The following is a 23,066-nucleotide window of genomic DNA, read 5'->3' as shown; positions in this document are numbered from 1 at the left end:
CTTCTTTCCATGTTTAATTCACTCATCTAACAAATGGTTTTTAAAAATGCATCACTTCTATAGCATACATTATAGTCCATCATAATTGTCTGCCTGGTTTATATTCTATTCCTTCTACCGAGATTTCTTTTCTCCTAGTGAACTGCTATTTGTTCTTTCAGAGTTTAACTGACACAAAACCCGTGAAGCTCTGCCTGATGCCCCAGACATGGCTGCTCCTTCTTCTAGCCATTGATGCTCTCTGGCTCTTCCTAGCAGTGTCCTGTAATGATTTATGTATGTGCCCTCCCTTTCGATAGTGAGCTCTCACCACCCACTCCAGCTTCTGGCAGCAAATGTGACCTCCACTGAGCAAAGCAGGGCTCCGTATTTCATCATGTTACTCCAGGCTATGCATTAATATGCACAGGGCATCTTGAGTGCTCTTTTATCTGCTGCGTTTGATGAAGTACCCTCAAATGTATTTTTTTATTGTAGTTCTTTCATTCTTATCTGTATAATTACTGAGGCATTTTCAAAAACAATTTTCTTGAGGAATACTCTGCATACTGTAGAATCCATCCGCTCTTAAGTGTATAATTCAGTACTGTTTAGTAAATTTATAGATTTGTTCAATCATCATTCTAGGCCAACCTTAGAACAAATCTATTATCCCAAGAAGAGTCCACCTAAGATAGTTTAAAATATTGACGGGACTGTTCACATAATTCTGTGTGCTGAGTTGAACTGGATGACCTTGAAATGTGTTTTTGGCCTCAATTGTCTGGGGCATATCATGCTTAAAGGTAGGCGTAGATACCTGGTACTGTGTCCTAGGAGGAAGAAGTAACATTAATTTCCCAACAGAGGCTTCATCGTGGTGCTGTGTCCTAGGAGGAAGAAGTAACACTGATTTCCCAATAGAGGCTTCATCGTGATGTGATCTGTGGAAGTCCATTATAGACAAATACATTATACCTCACTTGAGATGCATAATATAATAACATGTAATGGAGATACCATCTTCATTTAATGCTAAAAGACTGTGAAGGAAGATGAGGAATTAACTCAGAGTCATACCACAAGTACATAGCAGGGCTGCTAGGTTGAGAACTTTGGCCTTACCACATACCACACCTGCTGTGTATTAAGCAATTACTAGGTTTCAAAAGGTAAATCTTAAGAAATGTGTAAACAGGTTTAATTATTTAATTTGAGAAAAAGTGTCATTGTTGAAAGGATAGATTCTGGGACCGTGCTGTGGCGCAATGGGTTAATGCCCTGGCCTGAAGTGCTGACATCCTGTATGGGCGCCGTTTCTAGTCCCGGCTGCTCCACTTCTGATCCAGCTCTCTGCTATGGCCTGGGAAATCAGTAGAAGATGGCCCAAGTCCCTGGACCCTGCACCCACGTGGGATACCCGGAGGAAGCTCCTGGCTCTTGGTTTCGGATCGGCACAGCTTCGGCCATTGCGGCCATCTGGGGAGTGAACCAGCAGATGAAAGATCTCTCTGTCTCTACCTCTCTCTGTAGCTCTTTCAAATAAATAAAATAAATCTTAAAAAAAGAAAGGATAGATTCTGAAATCAGCTTTTCTTTGACTTGTCTCTATAAAGTTTGGTTGAAGCCCAGTAGGCGTTTTGAATTGGGTCAAACAAACATAGAAAAAGAGATAGAACCAAGTCTTAAAAGCTATGAAATATTGAGACTGTTTGGGCTGAGAGCAGAATTTCTGATTGTGCTTGCTTTGGGTGTTGCTTTCAAGTCTTAAAATGTTAACTTTGGTCAGTCTTTATCAACATAATGATCACTCATCTTAAAATTATTGGTAATTGTTTTATCTCTAGTAGCAGCGATCTAATAGTAGCTTAAACAAAATAGAAATGTATTTCTGTCTCTGGCAATGATACCCAAGGTTTGCCATGGTAGCCCCACAATCATTAGGGATCCTGGCTCTTTTTGTCTCATTGCTCTGTCATCATTAGCTTATAACTTTTATTTTAGGGGGTCTACAATGACTGGTTTAGCCCCTTGTATCACATCTACCTTCTAACCACTAGGAAGAGGAAAAGTGAGGGGAGGATGTAGGTTTCTTTTCCCTCTTTAAGAACAATGCCAAGAAATTGCATGTATTACTTCTCTTCAGATGTGACTGAATAAACATTGTCATAGGGCCCATGCAGCTGAGACAGAGGTCAGGGAAAATAAGAGTTTTATGGGTGATCCCAAGGGTAGGAAGGCAGTGTGTCCAGCAGAAAATCTTATTGCTATGAAATGAGGAAAGCATGAATGTTGGAGGACAGTTGACAGTCTGCCTTATCATTCTGTGAAGATGAGTTTGATATGGAAAACATAGACTCGGGGAAGCTTTCAGTCAAACTTAATCTTAGAGTTTCTGGTTTTGTTTTGTCTGGGCCAGAAGATTTGGCCAAATTCAGATAACTTCTGTTGGCGTGATTCCTCTGTGCTTTGAAGATATTCCTTTGTTTCAAAGTTGACAATTTTATGACACATGAATTCGTGTTTGGGGCCGAAAAGTATATGTGGCAGCTTCAGAGTTCACATCTGGATTGGATGCCCATATAGCAGAGTTTGCCTTGGTGAAGTCTGGATGGCATTTTCTTTCTTCAACGTGATTTCTAAGGAAAAACACCTCCACCTTATCAGGATGATGTCTATATGAATTAATACATTGTATTATTCAGTATAGAAAGCATAGAATTCCTCTGCGGGCACTCAGACTTTATTATTACAAAACAGCATTGTAAGAGAACCAATTATATATAGGAATCAGCAATTTATATTCAACCTCAGTCCTTGACTATGATGTCATCTTGTCCAAGCCATTGGACTTCAGAACTTTTCTTGGCTAACAATATCTAAAAACAGGATTTAGAAGAAGCCTGTCTCATCATATTATGTGTATTTGGTCAACAATTATGAAGTCCTTAAAAAACAAAGGTGTTGCCTCTTCTTGGTTAGTTACTTGAGACCACAGAGAACCTTGACTTTCTTTACTAATGAGTTTTACTCACAGTTAGTTGGATCAGCAAAAGAAATGATTGTGAACATAGATGCCATATTTGCCAGCATGCCACTTTACGGCATTCTTCTAAAGGATTTTTTTTTTTTTGCCATAAAATTTATTTGAGCTCTTGAGATTGGAAATCTTAAGTAGTCTTAGTAGGCAGGATATTTCTGCTGATAACATGTGTCCTTTTCTGTTAATGTTTTTTGGGAGCCATAGATTTCACTGTAAGTCCTTTATTATTTGAAGATCTCTGTGCCAATGTTACATTTCAGGCAAGACTAATTTTAGCCAAGGTCACCAAAAGAATTCCCAGTGTTATCTCCAGTAAGTTCATGTGGTTCCCTTCTACGTCCTCTTGACACTGTCAGATTATACAGAGAACATAAGTTATGGCCAGTGGTTCTGTGATTCCCTTCTTTTGTGTGTGGGTGCATTTTCTTCACGTTATCCATTGCCTGCATCCTTAGCCATCATGAATGTTTTGTTTTCTCTCTTGCAGATGACACGATTGGTGCTGCCTCGCATGGTAGAAAGGTGAGTCATGAGCGCACACACACACACACACTGTGCATGCAGAACTCATTATTATTTATAGGGAGAATCCTTCCTTTGAAGAAGTCATTAAGGTGACTAATGAACCCAGCTGCCATGTCTTAGTAATGTGCCAGCAAGTCACACAGTGGAGCATGAGTCATCTGTGGTGGAGGCCTTTTCCACTCGATTCCCTTTTTATTTCTCTCTCTAGGATTGTGGTGGTTCCTTTAGATCAGGATTAAAAAGCCTGCCTGAGTCACCATCACTAACTCAATTGCCTGCTATTCTGAGGGGGCGGACAGAGTTCCTGGGATATTCCTGGGAATGCCTTCTTAAAGCTGTATGCTCTCAGAGCCAATATCAGGGGAGTTTCGTGAAGCCAGATGCTACTCTCCAGTTTTTTGGTTCTTTCTGGGAGAATGGGTAGATGAGGAACTCAGCCATGGTTTATTGGAAGATGTCAGCCCAAGCCTGGAAAGAAAAAATGATGGCTGCCAGCCTATCTGCATTCTGATTTGAATTGGGTGCCACCAGGATACGGTAGATGTCTTCTTTTTTACTGAGAAATGTGCTGTGGAGGTCTCAGGTTTGAAATACCATGAAGTACAAGATTGTAATTCAGCTGTATTCCTCCCTTGGAAAAACCAGAATAATGCTTAGGCCTTCAAAGAAAACCTGTTGGAAAGAGCTAGGCTTGCATCTTGAGCCAGCTCTGTCACTTGCTAAAGTTAGTTATTCTCCCTCTGCAAAATAGCTTTTAAAAATTATTTATTGGTGCTGGTGCTGTGGTGTAGTGGTAAACCCACTGCCTGCAGTGCTGTCACCCCATATGGGCGTCAATTCAAGTCCTGGCTACTCCACTTTCGATCCAGTTCTCTGCTATGGCCTGGGAAAGCAGTGGAAGATGGCCCAAGTTCTTGGGCCCCTGCACCCACGTGGGAGACCTGGAAGAAGCTCCTGGCTCCTGCCTTCGGATCAGCACAGCTCTGGCGATTGTCGCTAGTTGGGGAGTGAATCAGCGTATGGAAGACCTCTCTGTCTCTCCTTCTCTCTCTATGTAACTCTTTCAAATAAAAAATAAATAATTCTTTAAAAATATTTATTTATATGAAAGGCAGAGTTACGGGGTGGGGGGAGAGAGAGAGAGAGAGAGAGAGAGATCTTCCATCCACCTGTTCATCCTCCAAATGGCTGCAACAGCCAGAGCTGGAGCCAGGCTGAAACCAGGAGCCGGAAGCTTCTTCTGGGTCTCCCACGTGGGTGTAGGGACGAAAGGACTTGGGCCATCTTTTACTGCTTTCCCAGGCACATTAGCAGGGAGCTGGATTGGAAGTGGAGCAAACGGGGCCCGAACCAGCACCCATGTAGTGTGCTGGCATTGCAGGCAGCAGCTCTACCCACTATGCCACAACACTGGCCCCTGCAAAACAGCTTTGAGTTTGAGATGTAGGGTACTGACAGTGTTGTAGATGGAAAGCCTGAAGACTTCTGCCACCAGCTCCAGACAGGAACGACAACTTGAGTAGTTCCTGTGTACCAGGTGTTGTACCACGCTGCCACTGTACAGATTGAGCAAAATGAGGTTAGAAACCCATTTGCTGAATATCTTCAGAGACTGGTTATAAAACTTTTTCTCAGAAATGTTCTTTGTAATTCCACTTTATCTGTTTAATTATTTTAGTAAAATTTCTCTTTAAAGTTGCTAATTGTTGGATGACAGTAGAAATGAGCCCCTGATGGTCAGTCATGAAAATGGCAGTGACTAAATTAGACCAGAACACCCAGAAGACAGCAGAGCTGGACAGACAGAACAAAACCCAGCTGGGCTGAAATCTGGGCCATCTTAATCCTAGTTTGTCCATTGCAAGTGGCATGGTATTAAAAAATTCAGTGTAGTTGGCCGGCGCCGCGGCTCACTAGGCTAATCCTCCGCCTAGCGGCGCCGGCACACCGGGTTCTAGTCCCGGTTGGGGCGCCGGATTCTGTCCCGGTTGCCCCTCTTCCAGGCCAGCTCTCTGCTGTGGCCAGGGAGTGCAGTGGAGGATGGCCCAGGTCCTTGGGCCCTGCACCCCATGGGAGACCAGGAAAAGCACCTGGCTCCTGGCTCCTGCCATCGGATCAGCGCGGTGTGCCAGCCGCAGCGCGCCGGCCGTGGCGGCCATTGGAGGGTGAACCAACGGCAAAAGGAAGACCTTTCTCTCTGTCTCTCTCTCTCTCACTGTCCACTCTACCTGTCAAAAAAAAAAAAAAAAAAAATTCAGTGTAGTAAATCCATTCATGAAAAAAGAAATATTTATAAGCCATAGAGATATTGTAAAAGGATTTTTCTAAAAAGAGGCATTTATTTCTTTGAAAGATGAAGTAACAGAGAGAGAGGTACAGAGATCTTCCATCTGCTGGTTCACTCTCCAAATGGCCACACACAGCAGCCAGGTCTGGGCCAGGTCAAAGTAAGGAGCCATGAACTTCTTCATGGTTTTTCACATGGATGGCAGGATTCATCTTCTACTGCCTTCCGAAGCACATAAGCAGGAAGTTGGATTGGAAATGGATCAACCAGGGTTCAAACCAGCACTTAAATATGGGATGTTGGCACTATAGGCTCCAGCTTAACCTGCTATATCTCAACGTTGGTTCCTGTAAAAGGAATTTTTGATTGTGTGAGTGAAAACCATGTCGAAAGAGATAATGGTTGTGAAATCATTTTGCAGAACAAAATATCAGATTCAAAAAGTCAGAGAATCCAATGCTCTAAATTAATTGAAAGCAACCCTCCTCTTTTGACAGATGGATAAACGGAGGCTTCAAGAGATAGAGTGCTGTGAAGCTACATTGCTACACAGTGGGTTTGTAGAGGATACAAATGTAAGGAGCTATAGGAACTTCGTTATTACCTCTGTAGGCCTGGCATCCAGTAGCACAGTTAGCAGGAACATTAGATAAAAACAATGCCAAGAAAAGAATTCACACATCTAACAGGGATTCATTAAGTAAAGCTTATCATGGAATATACAGAAGATGAGTTGGATCCTTGCCTTTCAGAAATCAAGTTGATTTTAAACTGAGCTTGAGACATGGTCTGATGGAAGCAATAGGATGAAATTGATGTGGGGGGTGGTGATTGTGGTATTGCTAAGTCAGTGAGAAATGGGTGTGGATTTTATGAATCAGTACTGTGGTTAGAAAAGGAACATCTCTGTCCAACTGAGTTAAGGAGTCACTTGGTGTATTGGTCAAGACAGGCTAACTGCTACAACAGATTACCCCAAATGACAGTGGCTTACCACACAAAGACTTGTTCTCCCCTTTTAGGTCTCTACCCAGTCATCCAGGGGTCTGAGTCTGTGCATCTAAGAGCCCCATTGTTCTATAGAGTCTTAGCGTTCTTCTGTGCACCCAGCTAGCAGATAAGGGAAGAGAGGGTTGGTGCTTTTAGGGACAGTTTCAGGGGCCAGCCCTGGAAGTGGTGTACATCACTGCACACAATCCGTTGCCTAGAACAGCAAAAGCCTACAGCTCACAGAAAAGGAAGCCAGAAGTGTTACCTGTGAGGCCACTGCAAAAGCAGAAATGCAGATTAACAGATCATCTGGAATTGTTCTTACACATCATTAAGTGGTTTCACTATGACCTACTCTCTACACTGCCCCTAAAAAGCATTTTCCTGTGTTTGGTTTCCATAGACTTGGTATCTCCGTGAGTAACAGTGGAGTCCTTTCTAAAGATCTTTTGTTGTCATTGTTTTTCCTTTCACTGATTTTACCTTTGATGTGTGAGATTTTTCCAAACCCTCTAGAATTGTAGCCTGGGGCCAACGATTGCTAAACAAGTATCTGTAATCAAACTAAGGTATTATTACCATAGAAGTAGAAAGTGCACAATTACATTATAGAGGAAACTTGCTCTTTCCACTTCCCTGGAATTATAAACATTGTGTACAGCTGAAGCCAGAAGGTGGTTGCCATAACAACCGTGGAAAAGCTAAAAATAGCTTCTTTCATACTGTATTGCTTAAGGTGGAATTATGACATGTTATGGTATTCTAGGGCAGGTAATTTTTTTTCATGTGCTAAATGTTTGCAAACTTTCTTCAACAAAGCAATATTGGTGCAATGTAAGTATTTGAATTGCTGGTTCTAATTACATACCTCACTCAGGTGTTCCAAGGTGCTTTTCTGGCAAAGAACTCTATTATGATAGCGTTTCTCACTTCACAAGACTCTGTTAGAGAACGGTCTGTACCAATTTCAATATTATGTTTCAATATTATATATTAAAATGTTTACATATGTTAAAATATAAACATATAAAATATGTTTATATATATTAAATGATGCTCTAAGTGCATGCTTGTGTATGTCCTCCTTGAAATAAATGGGAAGAATTCTGATGGAGTCATCTTTGTACATTCTCCTTTATCTGTCATCAAACTCTGTAGAGTTAGCTGTGTATGCTGGGCCTGACCCTGCACTCTGTAGACAGTTGGCCGTGCACGCTGGGCCTGATCCTGTCGTCGGTATACAGTTAGCTGTCACACGTGGACTGACACTGCAGTCCTTATCCATTAGGCTGCCTACACTGGGGTCGACCCTTCAGTCCTGGGTTCTTCACCTTTCTTCACAGCAGCATTTATGCTTCCCACCTGTCTTTCCTCACCTGCACTGTGGGACAGTGATGAGGTTTCCCGAGGGAGACAAAATTGGTGACTTCTTTCAAAGGAAATCTACTACTACTTCTATAATAATAGTACTTTTTAAAATGTATTTATTTGAACAATAGAATGTTTGTAGATGTGAGGGCAAGGATACTACAATTGCCTGATAGAATGATGGGGCATTTGTAGAATAAATACTTGACCTTTCTTTTTTTTTTTTTTTTAATTCAGGTAACAAAGGATATTAATGGGAGTTTCATTAGTAGGAGGAAATTCTAGAAGTATAGCTATAGGAAGCTATACTTGCAAGGCACTTCATTTTTAAGGGGCAGGGTTAATGTTTGGCTTGTGAGAGGACTAGTAATTGAAGCGACTGTGTTTGTATAAAAAAGATGCTCCCATATCAGCAATTGTTTTTCTGCTTCATTTTTGCAGTATTTTCATTCTAGGAGATCCTCAGTCATTTGTTAGCTCTGAGACTCCATTGTGTAGCTGTTAGCAAGCAAGAAGATGAGTTAGGAAGGTTGCATCACAGAAAATGTTACTTGCCTTGTTTATTTGGATATTTGTCATAAGAAACTAGGAAATGTGCTTGAAGTATGAGCAACATGAGTCTTCATTAGAGAAATTCAGCAAAAATCCTTAATGTGCCTCCCAATCTTAGAATTGTTCCCAAGTCCCCAGAAAATGAGAGATTACCCAGGGTTTGGTTTTATGTTTGTTTCTGTGTGCAATTAAGCGCAGCCCATTTTGTCCTTCTGCTTGATATAACAGAGTTGTCATGAGTCTGGCTCTGCCATGGAAACTGCTTTGACGTCACTAATTCTGCTTAGATGGAGGATTAGAGCTAGACAAAGTAGTTGATTTTAAAGGCAAGTCCTTTATGCCTCACAGTCCCAAATGTTCATCCCCTTTTCTACATAAAGAATAGATACCGTATGCAGTGCAAGGATTAGAACAGGCTATCCCAGTGTGTTTTTTATGATTCAGACAAAACTCAGTTGAATATTACTCTTGGAGAGAGAGAGAGAATTGTATGCTGTTGTGTATGCGGGTGTGGGAAGATGGTTGTGCTAGATAAATAGCTGTGCTTGATGGGAGGACAGAGTTTTATTTGTAAAGGGTTTTTTTTTTTGACATTTGCTAATTATAAATGCTATCCTTTTATCTACTTAGGAGTATGTTCGTGCTTTTTTACAATACTTTGTTGGTCTTAGATTTAATGTATTTTAGAATGCAAATACAGTGTTTTGCAGAAAATACTTTAAAATCCCAGCTTTTCCTAGCCCTACCCTGTAGAAATTTTAAATCAGGGTAGAATATTTGAAAAACAAGTATCTTAGTTGCTGCAAAGAATAAACAATAAAGGAGCATGACTGTATAATTATGACACTGGGTTATTGTTCTGTGTTATTTTTGAGAATGTGATGAAAACTTTTTAGTCTCTAAATGACTTTTCCAAAGCTGAAATCAGTGTTTGGTGAGTGAAGTTTTAAGAGTCTGGTTTGCCAAGGTCAAGGTTTGATTCTTTTAAACATATTTGATTACCTTGAGCTTTAACTTTTAAAGACTTTTCAGTTGCATTTCACTTGTGAGGGATGAAATGAGAGTATGAGGTTTTTATTCCAGGGCCCACACCCTAGCTAAGTTGAGCAGAATGCAGGGATCCAGCTCTAAAACCAGCAGTGAGGAATGGGCTGCAGCTTCTGCGAGGTGCATCACCACATCTCGTTCCAGCTGACTGCTGCTTCACCTGCGCGGAATGAGTGAGGGTATAACCCTTCCTGATTATAGGGGAGAGAAAAGGTTAAAATGGTACAACATTAGCCACCCAAGATGCTTAGGGTGCAGGGTGAGGGTGCACTTGTCAGGACTGTTGCATCAGTGTTGCATTAGGTGCAGTCTCTCTCAGCTTTCACTTGATTGCGAACAGCTTAAATAAGATATATTCTTTTTTTTTTTTTAAGATTTATTTTATTTATTTGAAAGAGTTACAGAGAGAGGTAGAAACAGAGAGGTCTTCCATCCGCTGGTTCACTCCCCAATTAGCTGCGCCCATCTGAAGCCAGTAGCCAGGAGCTTCTTCCTGGTCTCCCACGCGGGTGCAGGGGCCCAAGGACTTGGGCCATCTTCTACTGCTTTCCCAGGTCAAAACAGAGAGCTGGATTGGAAGTGGAGCAGCCGACTCTAGAACCGGTGCCCATATGGGATGCTGGCGCTTCAGGCCAGGGCGTTAACCCACTGCACCACAACACCGGCCCTAGATGATACATTCTAATAGATAACAAATCTATTTTTGCTTACTGCTTTATTGAGATATATTTCACACCTGTTTAAAGTATACAGTTCAGGGGCTGGCACTGCGGCATAGTGGGTTAAGCCACTGTCTGTAACACCAGCATACCCAATATGGGCACCTGTTTGAGTCCTGGCCACCCCATTTCTGATCCAGCTCCCTGATTATGCGCCTGGGAAAGCAGCAACAGATGTTCCAAGTACTTGGGCCCCTGCACGCACTTGGGAGACCCGGAGGAAGTTCCTGTCTCCTAACTTCAGATTGGCCTGGCTCTGGCCATTGCAGCCACTCAGGGAGTGAACCAGTGGGTGAAAGACTTCTCTCTCTGCCTCTGCCTCTTCTTCTCTGTAACTCCGCCTTTCAAATAAATAAGTAAATCTTTAAAATAAAATAAAGTATACTGTTCAGAGATTTTTAGGTAATTTATAGAATTGTGTAATTGTCATTTTTTCAAGGATTTTATTTATTTATTTGAGAGGTAGAGTTAGAGACAGTGAGAGGGAGAGACAGAGAGAAAGTTCTTCCATCCACTGGTTTACTCCGCAAATGGCCACAATGGCCAGAGCTGAGCCAATCTGAAGGCAGGAGCCATGGAGCTTCTTCCGGGTCTCCCATGTGGGTGCAGAGACCCAAGTACTTGGGCCATCTTCTACTACTTTCCCAGGCCATTGCAGAGAGCTGGATTGGAAGAGGAGCATCCAGGACTAGAAATGGCACCCATATAGGATGCCGGCATCGCAAGTAGAGGACTAACCTACTGTGCGACAGCACTAGTCCCATCAATTGTCATTTTCAACACCCTAAAAAGGTAGATATTTTAAGCATCATAAGTGAATACTGAATGAAAACTTTCTTTTAACAAAAGTGGTTTTTATTCCATTTTTATTTATTTTTTTATACAGAAGATCAATTTAGTATATACTATATATATACTATATATACTATACTATATATATACTATATGTATATACTATATATATATTTAGCATATACAATTTAGTATATACTATACTAAGTAAAGATTTCAACAGCTTGCCTCACAGAAACACAAAGTGTAAAGTTCTGTTTGAGTGCTAGTTATACTGTTAATTCACATAGTACAACATATTAAGGACAGATATCTTACATGGGGAGTACGTGCACAGTGACTTCTGTTGTTGACTTAATGAATTGACATTCTTGTTTATGGCGTCAGTAATCACCCTAGGCTCTTGTCATGAGTTGCCAAGGTGATGGAAGCCTTTTGAGTTTGCCAACTCCACTCTTATTTAGACAAGGCTATAGTCAAAGTGGAAGTTCTCTCCTCCCTTCAGAGAAAGGTACCTCCTTCTTTGATGGCCTGTTCTTTCCACTGGGATCTCACTCACAGAGATCTTTCATTTAGGTGTTTTTTTTTTTTTTTTTTTTTTTTTTTGGTCAGAGTATCTTGGGTTTCCATGCCTGAAATACTCTCATGGGCCTTTTAGTCATATCCGAATGCCTTAAGGGCTGATTCTGAGGCCAGAGTGCTGTTTAGGACATCTGCCATTCTATGAGTCTGCTGTGTATCCCGCTTCCCATGTTGGATCATTCTCTCTTTTTTAATTCTATCAGTTAGTATTAGCAGACACTAGTCTTGTTTATGTGATCCCTTTGACTCTTAGTCCTATCATTATGATCAATTATGAACTGAAACTGATCACTTTGACTAGTGAGATGGCATTGGTACATGCCACCTTGATGGGATTGAATTGGAATCCCCTGGCCTGTTTCTAACTCTACCATTTGGGGCAAGTCCAGTTGAGCATGTCCCAAACTGTACATCTCCTCCCTTTCTTATTCCCACTCTTATATTTGCAACAAAATGGAGGAATCTGGAAAATATGCTGAGTGAATTAAGCCAGTCCCAAAGGGACAAATATCATATGTTCTCCCTGATTGGTGACAACTAACCAAGCACCAAAAAGGAAACCTGTTGAAGTGAAATGGACACTATGAGAAAGAGTGACTTGATCAGCCCTTGTCCTGACTGTCAAGGAACAACCTAATTGTCGCTCCCCCTCTTCGTGGAGGAGCGACACTAAACCCTGCGCTGTTCTCTCATCTGCTCGGCCCTCCCCGGGTTTGCTGCTGGTTCTTCCCGGGTTGGCTACTATCCCTTCCACCTCCGTGGAAGGGCAGTTCCCCCTGGCCACATTCCCCACTTCCGCAGGGGAGCGGCACACCGCCGGCCGGCTTTCTCGGGGGCTGCACAGGTGTTCCCTTAGATGTTCCCCTTAGATGTTCCTGGTGCATGCCGTCTCTCTCCTCCTTTATAGTCCTGCTCCGCCAATCCTAACTCGGCTGCCCACACGCCGAGTACGCTGCTCTCCTCCAATCAGGAGCAAGTCCTACAGTTTATTGGTTGAACTGGAGGCAGCTGTGCAGAAGCTGTTTACTTCTCTCCCAGCGCCATATTGTGGGAGAGCAGATGCATAGAATAAGTCTTAATTCCAGTAACTCAGTCCAGTCCGGGCTGCTCCCCACACCTAATACTTTATCCCCTTTAGTATTTTTTTTGTTCTACTTAATACTATTGGTTGAACTATTTAATTAACACACAATTATTCTTAAGTGTTTAAATTTAACTGAAAAGTGATTCCTGTTAAATATAAGAGTGAGAAAAAGAGGGAGGAGATGTACAGTTTATTCCATTTTTATTAAAGGAGTTTCTCACGCATGCATATGGAAACAATGAATAGCTAGATATACACTTGCTAATGTACTAGCTTTTATCTTACAGTAGTTGAGTTCTAACTCCTGACGCAAACTCTTACATTAAAATTAAAAAGGACCTGGCCAGTGCTGCGTCTCAATAGGCTAATCCTCCGCCTGCAGCGCCAGCACCCCGGGTTCTAGTCCTGGTTGGGGCGCCGGATTCTGTCCCGGTTGCCCCTCTTCCAGGCCAGCTCTCTGCTGTGGCCAGGGAGTGCAGTGGAGGATGGCCCAAGTGCTTGGGCCCTGCACCCCATGGGAGACCAGGAGAAGCACCTGGCTCCTGGCTTCGGATCAGTGCGGTGCGCTGGCATTGGCATTGGCCACTGGAGGGTGAACCAACCGTAAAGGAAGACCTTTCTCTCTGTCTCTCTCACTGTCCACTCTGCTTGTCAAAAAAAAAAAATTAAAAAGGACTTTTCTGCTTCTGAGAATCATAGGCCAAAAAAAAAAAAAGGAAGGAAGGAGGGAAGGAGTGAGGGAGGGAAGGAAGAAAGGAAAGAAAGATGCAATTAATCAACTGACTACTTATTTGCAGCTTTCTTCAGTACACTTAATAACATCTTATAATTTGAAATTCGATGTCTATCCCCAAAACATTAATCGATTTCTCTGCTGAGGAAAGTGTATATTACTCATAAGGACTTCTGTTAAAGCAAAGTGAAACCAAACAACCAGCTTGTTTCCAGGGACACACATGAAGCGGGATGCTGCCTTCCCTGAGGTGGTTGAAGTGGCCTCTTGCCTAGAGGCTGGCAGATGGAGCGGGTGACCTTTAGGGGTTATTTCTTTTCAGATCTACGTCTACAATATCTTAAATGCCGTTTAATCATGTTTCCTTTATTTTTTTTTGCATAAAAAGGTCTATATAGTTTCTTTTAATTTTTAAAATAATGGGCCTTGGGGAAGTAAATTCAAAGAATGATGAGCAACTGGGCTAAAGGACAGGAAGCTGGTGTCAGGGATGAGGTGGGTGGGGTCCACTTGTTATAGCTAAAGAAGACCCCTGAGAGAAGAATGGGTTTGAGAGAGCAATGACTGTTAGTTCCGACATTCTATGTTTTACCTGGTCTACATGGATTTGCTAACAACTGGAATATCTACAGCATTGCTTTCCTCAAACTAGTTTTCTGTTTATTTGTTAGATTGGAAATCTTACTCATTGGCTGACTTTACTTTTTTTTTTTTTTTTTTTAAGATTTATTTACTGGGGCCAGCACTGTAGCATAGTGGGTAAAACTTCTGCTGCATGCCAGCATCCCATATGGCACTGGCTCAGTTCGAGTCCTGGCTGCTCCACTTCTGATTCAGTTCTCTGCTATGGCCTGGGAAAGCAGTAGAAGGCCCAAGTCCTTGGGCCCCTCCACTGGTGTGGGAGATCCGGATGAAGCTCCTGGCTCCTGGCTTCGGCCGTTGTAGCCATCTGGGGAGGGAACCAGTGGATGGAAGACTTCTTAAAAAAAAAAAAGGATTTATTATTTACTTGAAAGGCAGAGTTACAGAGAGGCAGAGGCAGAGAGAGACAGAGAGGTCTTCTACCCGCTAGTTCGCTCCCCACATGCCCATAACAGCCAGCCAGAGCTGAGCTGATCTGAAGCCAGGAACCAGGAGCTTCTTCCAGGTGTCCCATGCAGGTGCAGGGACCTAGGGACTTGGGCCATCTTCTGCTGCTTTCCTAGGCCATAGCAGAGAGCTGGATCGGAAGTGGAGCAGCCTGGACTAACTAGCACCCATATGGGATGCTGGCATTGCAAGTGGCAGCTTTACCTGCTATTCCACAGTGCCAGTCCTTCTAACTTTATGTTTCAAGAGTCTCTGAAAGTTACAGTAAAAATTGAGCTCCTTCTTTTGGCCAAAGAATATGATTTCATGAACTCTAGAGTCACTTAATTTTAGAGTCAACTGTTTGTTTGGTGCCCAAATACCTACAACCCAGGGAAAATAGGAAGGTGGGACATGGCCATTCACTCATTGTCAGAAGATTCTATTAAGTGCCTGTTTGTTGCATACTCCATGTATGGGTGTTGTGAAGGACAGTGGGCTATGATAGCTAGAAGTTTGTGGTTTTCTTGAGGGAGAGAATGCTTTTACCTATAAAATGATTACATTCTATAGCAAGGTAATGTATGGTGGTAAGCCAAAATAAAGATGCATGGAGGGAATATAAGAGTATCTGCAAGTGAGAATTCTTGGTACTGTGACCAGAGGGAACCTCAGAGGGGAGACTGTAACCTGATCGGTCATGCCCTGGATCGCTAAGACTAGGAAATGAGCCAATGGTAAAGAAGAGCTATTTTTAGTAGATTGAATTATGCCTCCAAGTGCTGGCCTACCATATCACACACTGAGGAGAGACGGAGAAGGATGTATGATTAAAAAAAAAAATCTGTGTTACTCTGCTTCAAATAATTATATATCTCAGTCTGCAGTTCTCAGACCGTTGTGTATATGATTACACTGTGATGACTTGGTACATTTTCCTTTTTAGATCTAAAGGTGCAATTCTGAACATCTCCTCTGCCAGTGGCACGTTCCCAGTTCCACTGCTGACCATCTACTCTGCAACCAAGGTGAACAGCGTTTTAGGGGAGGAGTGGGTGTAAGAGTGAGCAATACTTTCTAAGCTGAGAGATTAAAGTTTCCTGAAGGTCAAATCTTGGCAGTTTTCCAATGGAATGCAACAAAACGGAAACTACCCAATGCAAGGTTCAGGAGAGCCAGAGCTAGTGTGACACCCGGGTATGAGATCCACACAGGCCTTTGTTCCTTCCGGTAGTTTACTGATTTTAAAGGTGACACTTGTCCTTTCATGGAGAGCTGGCCTAGACCAGTGATTAGAACATGATGTTAATGAGTAGAAGATTCTGAATTTGGTAGATGAATGAGTCAACTGCACACAATTTGGAAGAAGTCAACACATACATGTACATACTAGGCACAGGATAGCGTTGAGTGAGAGAATGACTGTTTTGTCCCATTATCCAGAATTTACTGGTAACTCCTTGTTACTTCTGGGATGTGAGAATTTTCCAGAGTTCTCTGTAAGAGCCATAATTTCACACAGCATTACCGTTCACCTCTTCACATTACTTCTAGGAAAATAATTTCGAGTGCATTTCCTGCTGCCTGCAGGTCAATAGCCTCATCTTCAGATACATTGTTGAGGCAAGGACTCCATCTCTAAAGGGAAAATGACTGCTCAGACCTTAACATTGAACAAGCTTTTCAGGAAAAGTGAGCTTAATATATTATACAGTAAGAACTTGTAATATGTCATCAAAAGACAGGAACAAAACATTGGCCTTCTTTTTCACTTGATAAAATTCATATCATCATGGCTGTCTTTTGGGAAAGCTTGGCACCACCCTGGAATCCCTGCCATTAACTTGATTTCAGTAACCCTGGAGCGTAATGCCAGGTTTCCTGAAGGGATTGGTGACCCCAATTTCTTTCCTGTCTCCACGAACAGAGAATTACTACTAATTGGGACTCTTGCAGAGTCTTTTTTTAAAAGATTTATTTATTTATTTATTTATTTATTTATTTATTTATTTATTTATTTTTGACAGGCAGAGTGGACAGTGAGAGAGAGAGACAGAGAGAAAGGTCTTCCTTTGCTGTTGGTTCACCCTCCAATGGCTGCCACGGCCGGCGTACCGCGCTGATCTGATGGCAGGAACCAGGTACTTCTCCTGGTCTCCCATGGGGTGCAGGGCCCAAGCACTTGGGCCATCCTCCACTGCACTCCCTGGCCACAGCAGAGAGCTGGCCTGGAAGAGGGGCAACCGGGACAGAATCCGGCGCCCCGACCGGGACTAGAACCCGGTGTGCCGGCGCCACTAGGCGGAGGATTAGCCTAGTGAGCCACGGCGCTGGCTATTTATTTGTAAGGCAGAGTTACAGAGAGGCAGAGGGAAAGAGAGAGAGGTCTTCCATGTACTGATTCACTCCCTAGATTGCCACAATGGCCAGAGTTGGGCGGATCTGAAGCCAGGAGCCTGGAGCTTCTGGGTCTCCCTTGCTGGTGCAAGGGCCAAAGGACTTTGGCCATCTTCTTCTTCTTTCCCAGGCCTTAGCAGAGAGCTGGTTCAGAAGTAAAGCAGCTGGGACTTGAACCAGCTCCCATTTGGGATGCCAGCACTGCAGGTGACGGCTTTACCCATTAGGCCACAGCACTGGCCTCCAGAGTCATTATTGATACTTTGCATTTCAAGCTCAAGATTAAGTCCATATTTTCCCCCAAAAAATGGCTTTTTACAAATGGATTTCAGGTTGTACCATGATCAGAAGAGGTGCTGTCACATTCAGCTCTGCTCTTGTTGGCTCTTTCCATCCTAGAGCTGCAAGAGGATGCTTGCTCTTTTCTTTGTAGCAACAGCAAAGTCCCCACAGAACTGAGTTAGACAGAATTCATATTTTGTTTCCATTTGAGTGGCAAGTAGAAAGAAGAAATGCATGCTTTGATTTATAATATAAAAATATTTTTCTTGGAAAATAATTTTCTGGGGGAAAATAAGGATAAGAAGAGCTTTTTCCAATTAAAATTTGTTCTGCGTAGTATTTGGTAAGATAATACTTCATTTAGTGGCAAGCAAAAACAACTTGAGCTGTTGGTGTTTTTTTAAGGTGTAGTCTGCTTTTGAAATGAAAAAGAATGATTAGAAATGATAGTGTTAACTGGTTAGTTTGTTATTTTTTGTTTCTATGGCTACAAGTCAGGCACATTGATGTAATCTGTGTGTTTTCTTCTCCCTCCCACTGCCTCCCAGGCTTTTGTAGATTTCTTCTCTCAGTGCCTCCATGAGGAATACAGGAGCAAGGGCATCTTTGTGCAGGTGAGTGCAGTTTGCTTCTGTTAAGTATCCCTGTTTTTGTGTGGTTTCCACAGCAACTGTTGCTGTCTTGGCAACAAAAGAAAATCACACTCCTGAGTTAGTGGATGTGACGTTAGCATACTGTTAGACATGGTTTCTCTCTCTCTCTCTCTCTCTCTCTCTCTCTCTCTCTCAAGATTTATTTATTTGAAAGTCACAGTTACAGAGAGCGAAGGAAAGACAGAGGGAGAGATCTTCCATCCTATGGTTCACTCCCCAAATGGCTACAACGGCTGGGCCAGGCCGAAGCCAAGAGCCAGGAGCTTCTTCCAGGTCTCCCATATGGGTGGCAGGAGCCCACAGACTTGGGCCATCTTCTGCTGCTTTTCCCAGGCTGTCAGCAGGGAGCTGAATCGGAAGTGGAGCAGCAAGTATTTGAACTGGCTCCCATATGGTTTGCCAGCACTATAGGCAGTGGCTTAACTTGCTGTACGACAGCATGGGCCCCAGTTTCTATTTCATTTACATATATAAGTCTGGATTTTTAAAAACTGCCCCCTAGAATTTTTTTAAGCAGGGATCCCTAAAGTAGAACTAAATGGAGTGTAAGCAGTTGAATCCTAATTATTATAAGTTCTTACTACTTTATGTTGAGATAATTAGACTATTCATAGTCTCTTCTTTTTAAAAATTGTGGAGAAATACATATAGCATTTTCATCATTTTTAATTGTGCAGTGCACTGGCATGAAGCACATTCACACTGTTGTGTAGTCATTAATGTCATCCATCTGTAGAACATGTTCCATTTTCCAGATTAGAAACTCTATGCATTAAACACTACCTCTTCATTTGCCCCTCCCCTCAGGACTGGGTAGTTTCTACCTCTATAAATTTGGCTACTCTTAGTTCCTCATATGAATGGAATTGTACAGTATTTGACCTTTTGTAACTGTCTTCACTTAGTATAATGTCTTCAAAGTTCATCCCTGGTGATAAGTCAGAATTCCCTTCCTTTTAAAGTGCTGATTAATATTCCGTTGCATGTGTGGATTGCATTTGGTTTGTTCATTCCTCTGTAGATGGGCATTTGGGTTGTTTCTACTTGCTGGCTATTCTAAATATGCATCTATGAATGTGGGCACATAAATATTTCTTCAAGACCCTGCTTTCACATTTCGTTTTTTGGCTGTGTACTTGGAAGTAGGCATGCTAGACCATGTGGTAATTTATATTAAATCTTTTGAGGAACTATGATTCTGTTTTCCCTATTGGCTGTACCATGTTATACTCCCACTAGCAGTGTGCGAGAGTTCCAATTTCTCAGATATCCTTGCTAACATTTGTCACTTTCTGTTGTTGTTCTTTAACAGTCATCCTCATGGGTATGAAGTGGTATCTCATTATGGTTTTGATTTGCTTTTCCTGATGATGAGCAACGTTGAGCACCTTTCCAGGGGCTAAATGGCCATATGTATATCAGCTTTGGGAAAATAGCTATTCAAGTCCTTTCCCATTTCTAAATTGAGCTTTTTGAGTTTTTCTTGTCACTGAATTATAGTAGTTCCTTATATATTCTGGATGTTGACATCTTATTAGATAGATATATGATATCCAGATATTATCACCATTCTGTGAGTTGCCTTTTCATTCTGCTGATAGTGTCTTTTATTTACTTATTTATTTTTAAGAGATTTATTTTATTGGGGTGGCGCTCTGGCACAGCAGGTTAAGATGCCGCTTGCAGCGCTGGCATCCCATATGGACACCAGTTCAAGTCCTGGCTGCTCCACTTCCAATTCAGCTTCCTACTAATGTACCTGGGAAAGCAATGGAAGATAACCCAAGTGCTTGGGCCCCTGCACCCATGTGGGAGACCCAAATGAAGCTCCTGGCTTCGATCTGGCCCAACCCTGGCCATTGCAGGCATTTGGGGAGTGAACCAGCCGATGGAAAACTCTCTCTCTGTCTCTGCCTCTCCATCTCTGTAACTCCATCTTTCAAATAAATAAACAAATCTTAAAAATTTATCTTATTTAATTGAAAGGCACAGTTACAGAGAGAGCGAGAGCGAGAGAGAGAGAGAGAGAGAGAGGTAGAAACAGAGAGAACAGTCTTCCATCCACTGATTCACTCCCCAAATGGCCACTACTGCTGGGCTGGGGCTGAGCCAGACTGAAGCCTGGAGCCAGGAGCTTCTCTCAGGTCTCCCACATGGGTGCAGGGGCCCAAGCACTTGGTGCGCCCTCCGCTGCTTTCCCAGGTGCATTAGCAGGGAGCTGGATCAGAAATGGAGCAGCTGGGACTTGAACCAGTGCCCCGTAAGGGATGCTGGCGTGGCACACAGCAATGTATCCTCTACAGCACAACTCCTGTCCCTGATAGTGCCTTTTAATGCACAAATATTGCTAGTGTCTTTTTAACTTTGATGCAGTCTAATTTATCGTTTTTTTCTTTTGTTGCCAGTACTTTTGGTGTCATATCCAAGAAATCCTTGCCAAATCCAGTATAACGAACTTTCCCCCATTTTCTTCCAAGAGTTTTATATTTTTAGCTCTTATCTCAGGCCTTCCGTCCATTTTTATAAAGATTTTTGAGTATATCATGTAGCTAGCAGACCCTAATGCTATGGATATACAATAGAAAATAGGATGGGAAGCAGATGTAACATTTTTAGTGGGTGTCTATTTCATGTCAGTTATTTGTTCCCCCAAAGAAATAATGACCTACAGTGTTTCCATGCCAGATCATTTTTAATAGTGTCTTGGGAGGAGTTGTAATCCTTGCCTCTTTTTTTTTTTAAACTTTTATTTAATGAATATAAATTTCCAAAGTACAGCTTATGGATTACAATGGCTTCCCCCCCATAATGTCCCTCCCACCCGCAACCCTCCCCTCTCCCACTCCCTCTCCCCTTCCATTCACATCGAGATTCATTTTTGTTTCTCTTTATATACAGAAGATCAGTTTAGCATACATTAAGTAAAGATTTCAACAGTTTGCTCCCACACAGAAACATAAAGTGAAAAATACTGTTTGAGTACTAGTTATAGCATTAAATCTCAATGTACAGCACATTAAGGACAGAGATCCTACATGAGGAGTAAGTGCACAGTGACTCCTGTTGTTGACTTAATGAATTGACACTCTTGTTTATGGCGTCAGTAATCACCCTAGGCTCTTGTTATGAGCTGCCAAGGCTATGGAAGCCCCCTGAGTTCACAGACTCTGATCATATTTAAACAAGGCCATGGTCAAAGTGGAAGTTCTTTCCTCCCTTCAGAGAAAGGTACGTCCTTCTTTGATGACCCGTTCTTTCCACTGGGATCTCACTCACAGAGATCTTTCATTTAGTTTTTTTTTTTTTTCCCCAGAGTGTCTTGGCTTTCCATGCCTGAAATAGTCTCATGGGCTTTTCAGCCGGATCCGCATGCCTTAAGGGCTGATTCTGAGGCCTGTAATTAACACACAATTATTCTTAGGTGTTTAAATTTTAACAGAAAAGTGATCCCTGTTAGGAATTTGGAAAACATTATGCTGAGTGAAATAAGCAATCCCAAAGGGACAAATACCACTTGTTTTCCTTGATAGGTGACAACTAACTGAGCACCAAAAAGGAAACCTGTTAAAGTGAAATGAACACTATGAGAAACGGTGACTTGATCAGCCTTCACCCTGACTGTTGATGAGCAACTTGATATGTTATCCCTCTTAGTATTTTTTTTGTTTGTTCTACTTAATACTTTTGGTTGAATATTGTAATCAATACACAATTCTTCTTAAGTGCTGAAACTTAACTGAAAAGTGATCACTGTTAAATATAAGAGTGGGAATAAGAGAGGGAAGAGATGTGCAATTCAGGACATGCTCAAGCTGACTTACCTCAAACAGTAGAGTTAGAAACATACCAGGGGATTCCAATTCAATCCCATCAAGGTGGCATGTACCAGTGCCATCTCACTAGTCCCAGTGATCAATTTCTGTTCACAATTGATCATAATAATAGGACTAAGAACCAAAGGGATCACATAAACAAGAATAGTGTCTGCAAATACTAGCTGATAGAATCAAAAAGGGAGAGAACAATCCAACATGGGAAGTGAGATACACAGCAGACCCGTAGAATGGCAGATGTCCTAAACAGCACTCTGGCCTCAGAATCCTTGCCTCTTTACTACTTCTGCCCATCACTTATCCCCCCTCTACATATGCCTGGTATTCACTATGGCTTTCCTTACTATAGACCTAGTATTTTGCTTTTTGTACCCAAAGGCCCAAATGATCAATGAAAATGACAGCAAATATTTGAGTAGCTTCTTTTCAGGCATAGTGCTAAACACTTTAAATATGTCATTTTACTGCCTGCCCCAATGATTCTGTGAGATGGTGTGGTTATCATAAAGCTGTGGAAATTGAAGCTTAGCAGTATTAAGTCATTTCCCCATGTTGAACCATGACTCAAATATGGGTCAGTTTGGCACCAAAACCTTTGTCCATTTTATTTATTATTAAGATTTTATTTTATTTGTTTGAAAGGTAGATTTACAGATAGATAGGGGGGGAGAGAGAGAGAGACATCTTCCATCTGCTGGTTCACTCCCCAGATTGATGCAACAGCCAGGGCTGGGCCAAATGAAGCCAGGAACCTAGAATTCCATCTGCATCTCCCAGGTGGGTGGCAGGGGCCCAAGAACCTAGGCCTGCTTTCCCAGGCACATTAGCAGGGAGCTGAATCAGAGGTGGAGCAGCCAGGACATGAACTGGCGCCCATATGGGATACCGGCATTGCAGGTGATGGTTTAATCTACTGTGCCACTAAGTCTTTGTTCTTAATCACTAAGCTACCTTCTCCAGGCCTGTAGGGCAGCAAAGAACACCTAAGTATAGGTTGCTTAGTTCCTTTTTTCTTCTGTATTTTGTAAATAATCAAGATGGGCTTTGGTGTTACCGAGATCTTGCTTCTCACCCTTTTTATTCTGAGTAGACATTGGAGCTGAATCATCCATTGTGTGTGAGAGAGTGCTCA

The 23,066-nt window shown here is 42.2% G+C and overlaps 1 protein-coding gene across 1 annotated transcript in view; it reads left to right on the top strand.

Annotated features, from left to right (window-relative positions):
- The window catches only part of HSD17B12 (hydroxysteroid 17-beta dehydrogenase 12), a 200,029-nt gene that overhangs the window by 158,236 nt on the left and 18,727 nt on the right, over positions 1–23,066 (top strand). Inside the window, exons 7-9 of the mRNA XM_002709065.6 lie at positions 3,510–3,544; positions 15,716–15,797; positions 17,997–18,062. Of these exons, the coding sequence (XP_002709111.2) occupies positions 3,510–3,544; positions 15,716–15,797; positions 17,997–18,062 (183 nt within the window). The remainder of the gene's footprint in view (positions 1–3,509; positions 3,545–15,715; positions 15,798–17,996; positions 18,063–23,066) is intronic.

This window comes from Oryctolagus cuniculus, chromosome 1, assembly GCF_051225735.1.
Source record: "Oryctolagus cuniculus isolate XC-2025 breed Fujian yellow rabbit chromosome 1, ASM5122573v1, whole genome shotgun sequence".
NCBI classification, from domain to species: Eukaryota; Metazoa; Chordata; class Mammalia; order Lagomorpha; family Leporidae; genus Oryctolagus; species Oryctolagus cuniculus.
This window is presented reverse-complemented; position numbering and strand designations above follow the sequence as displayed.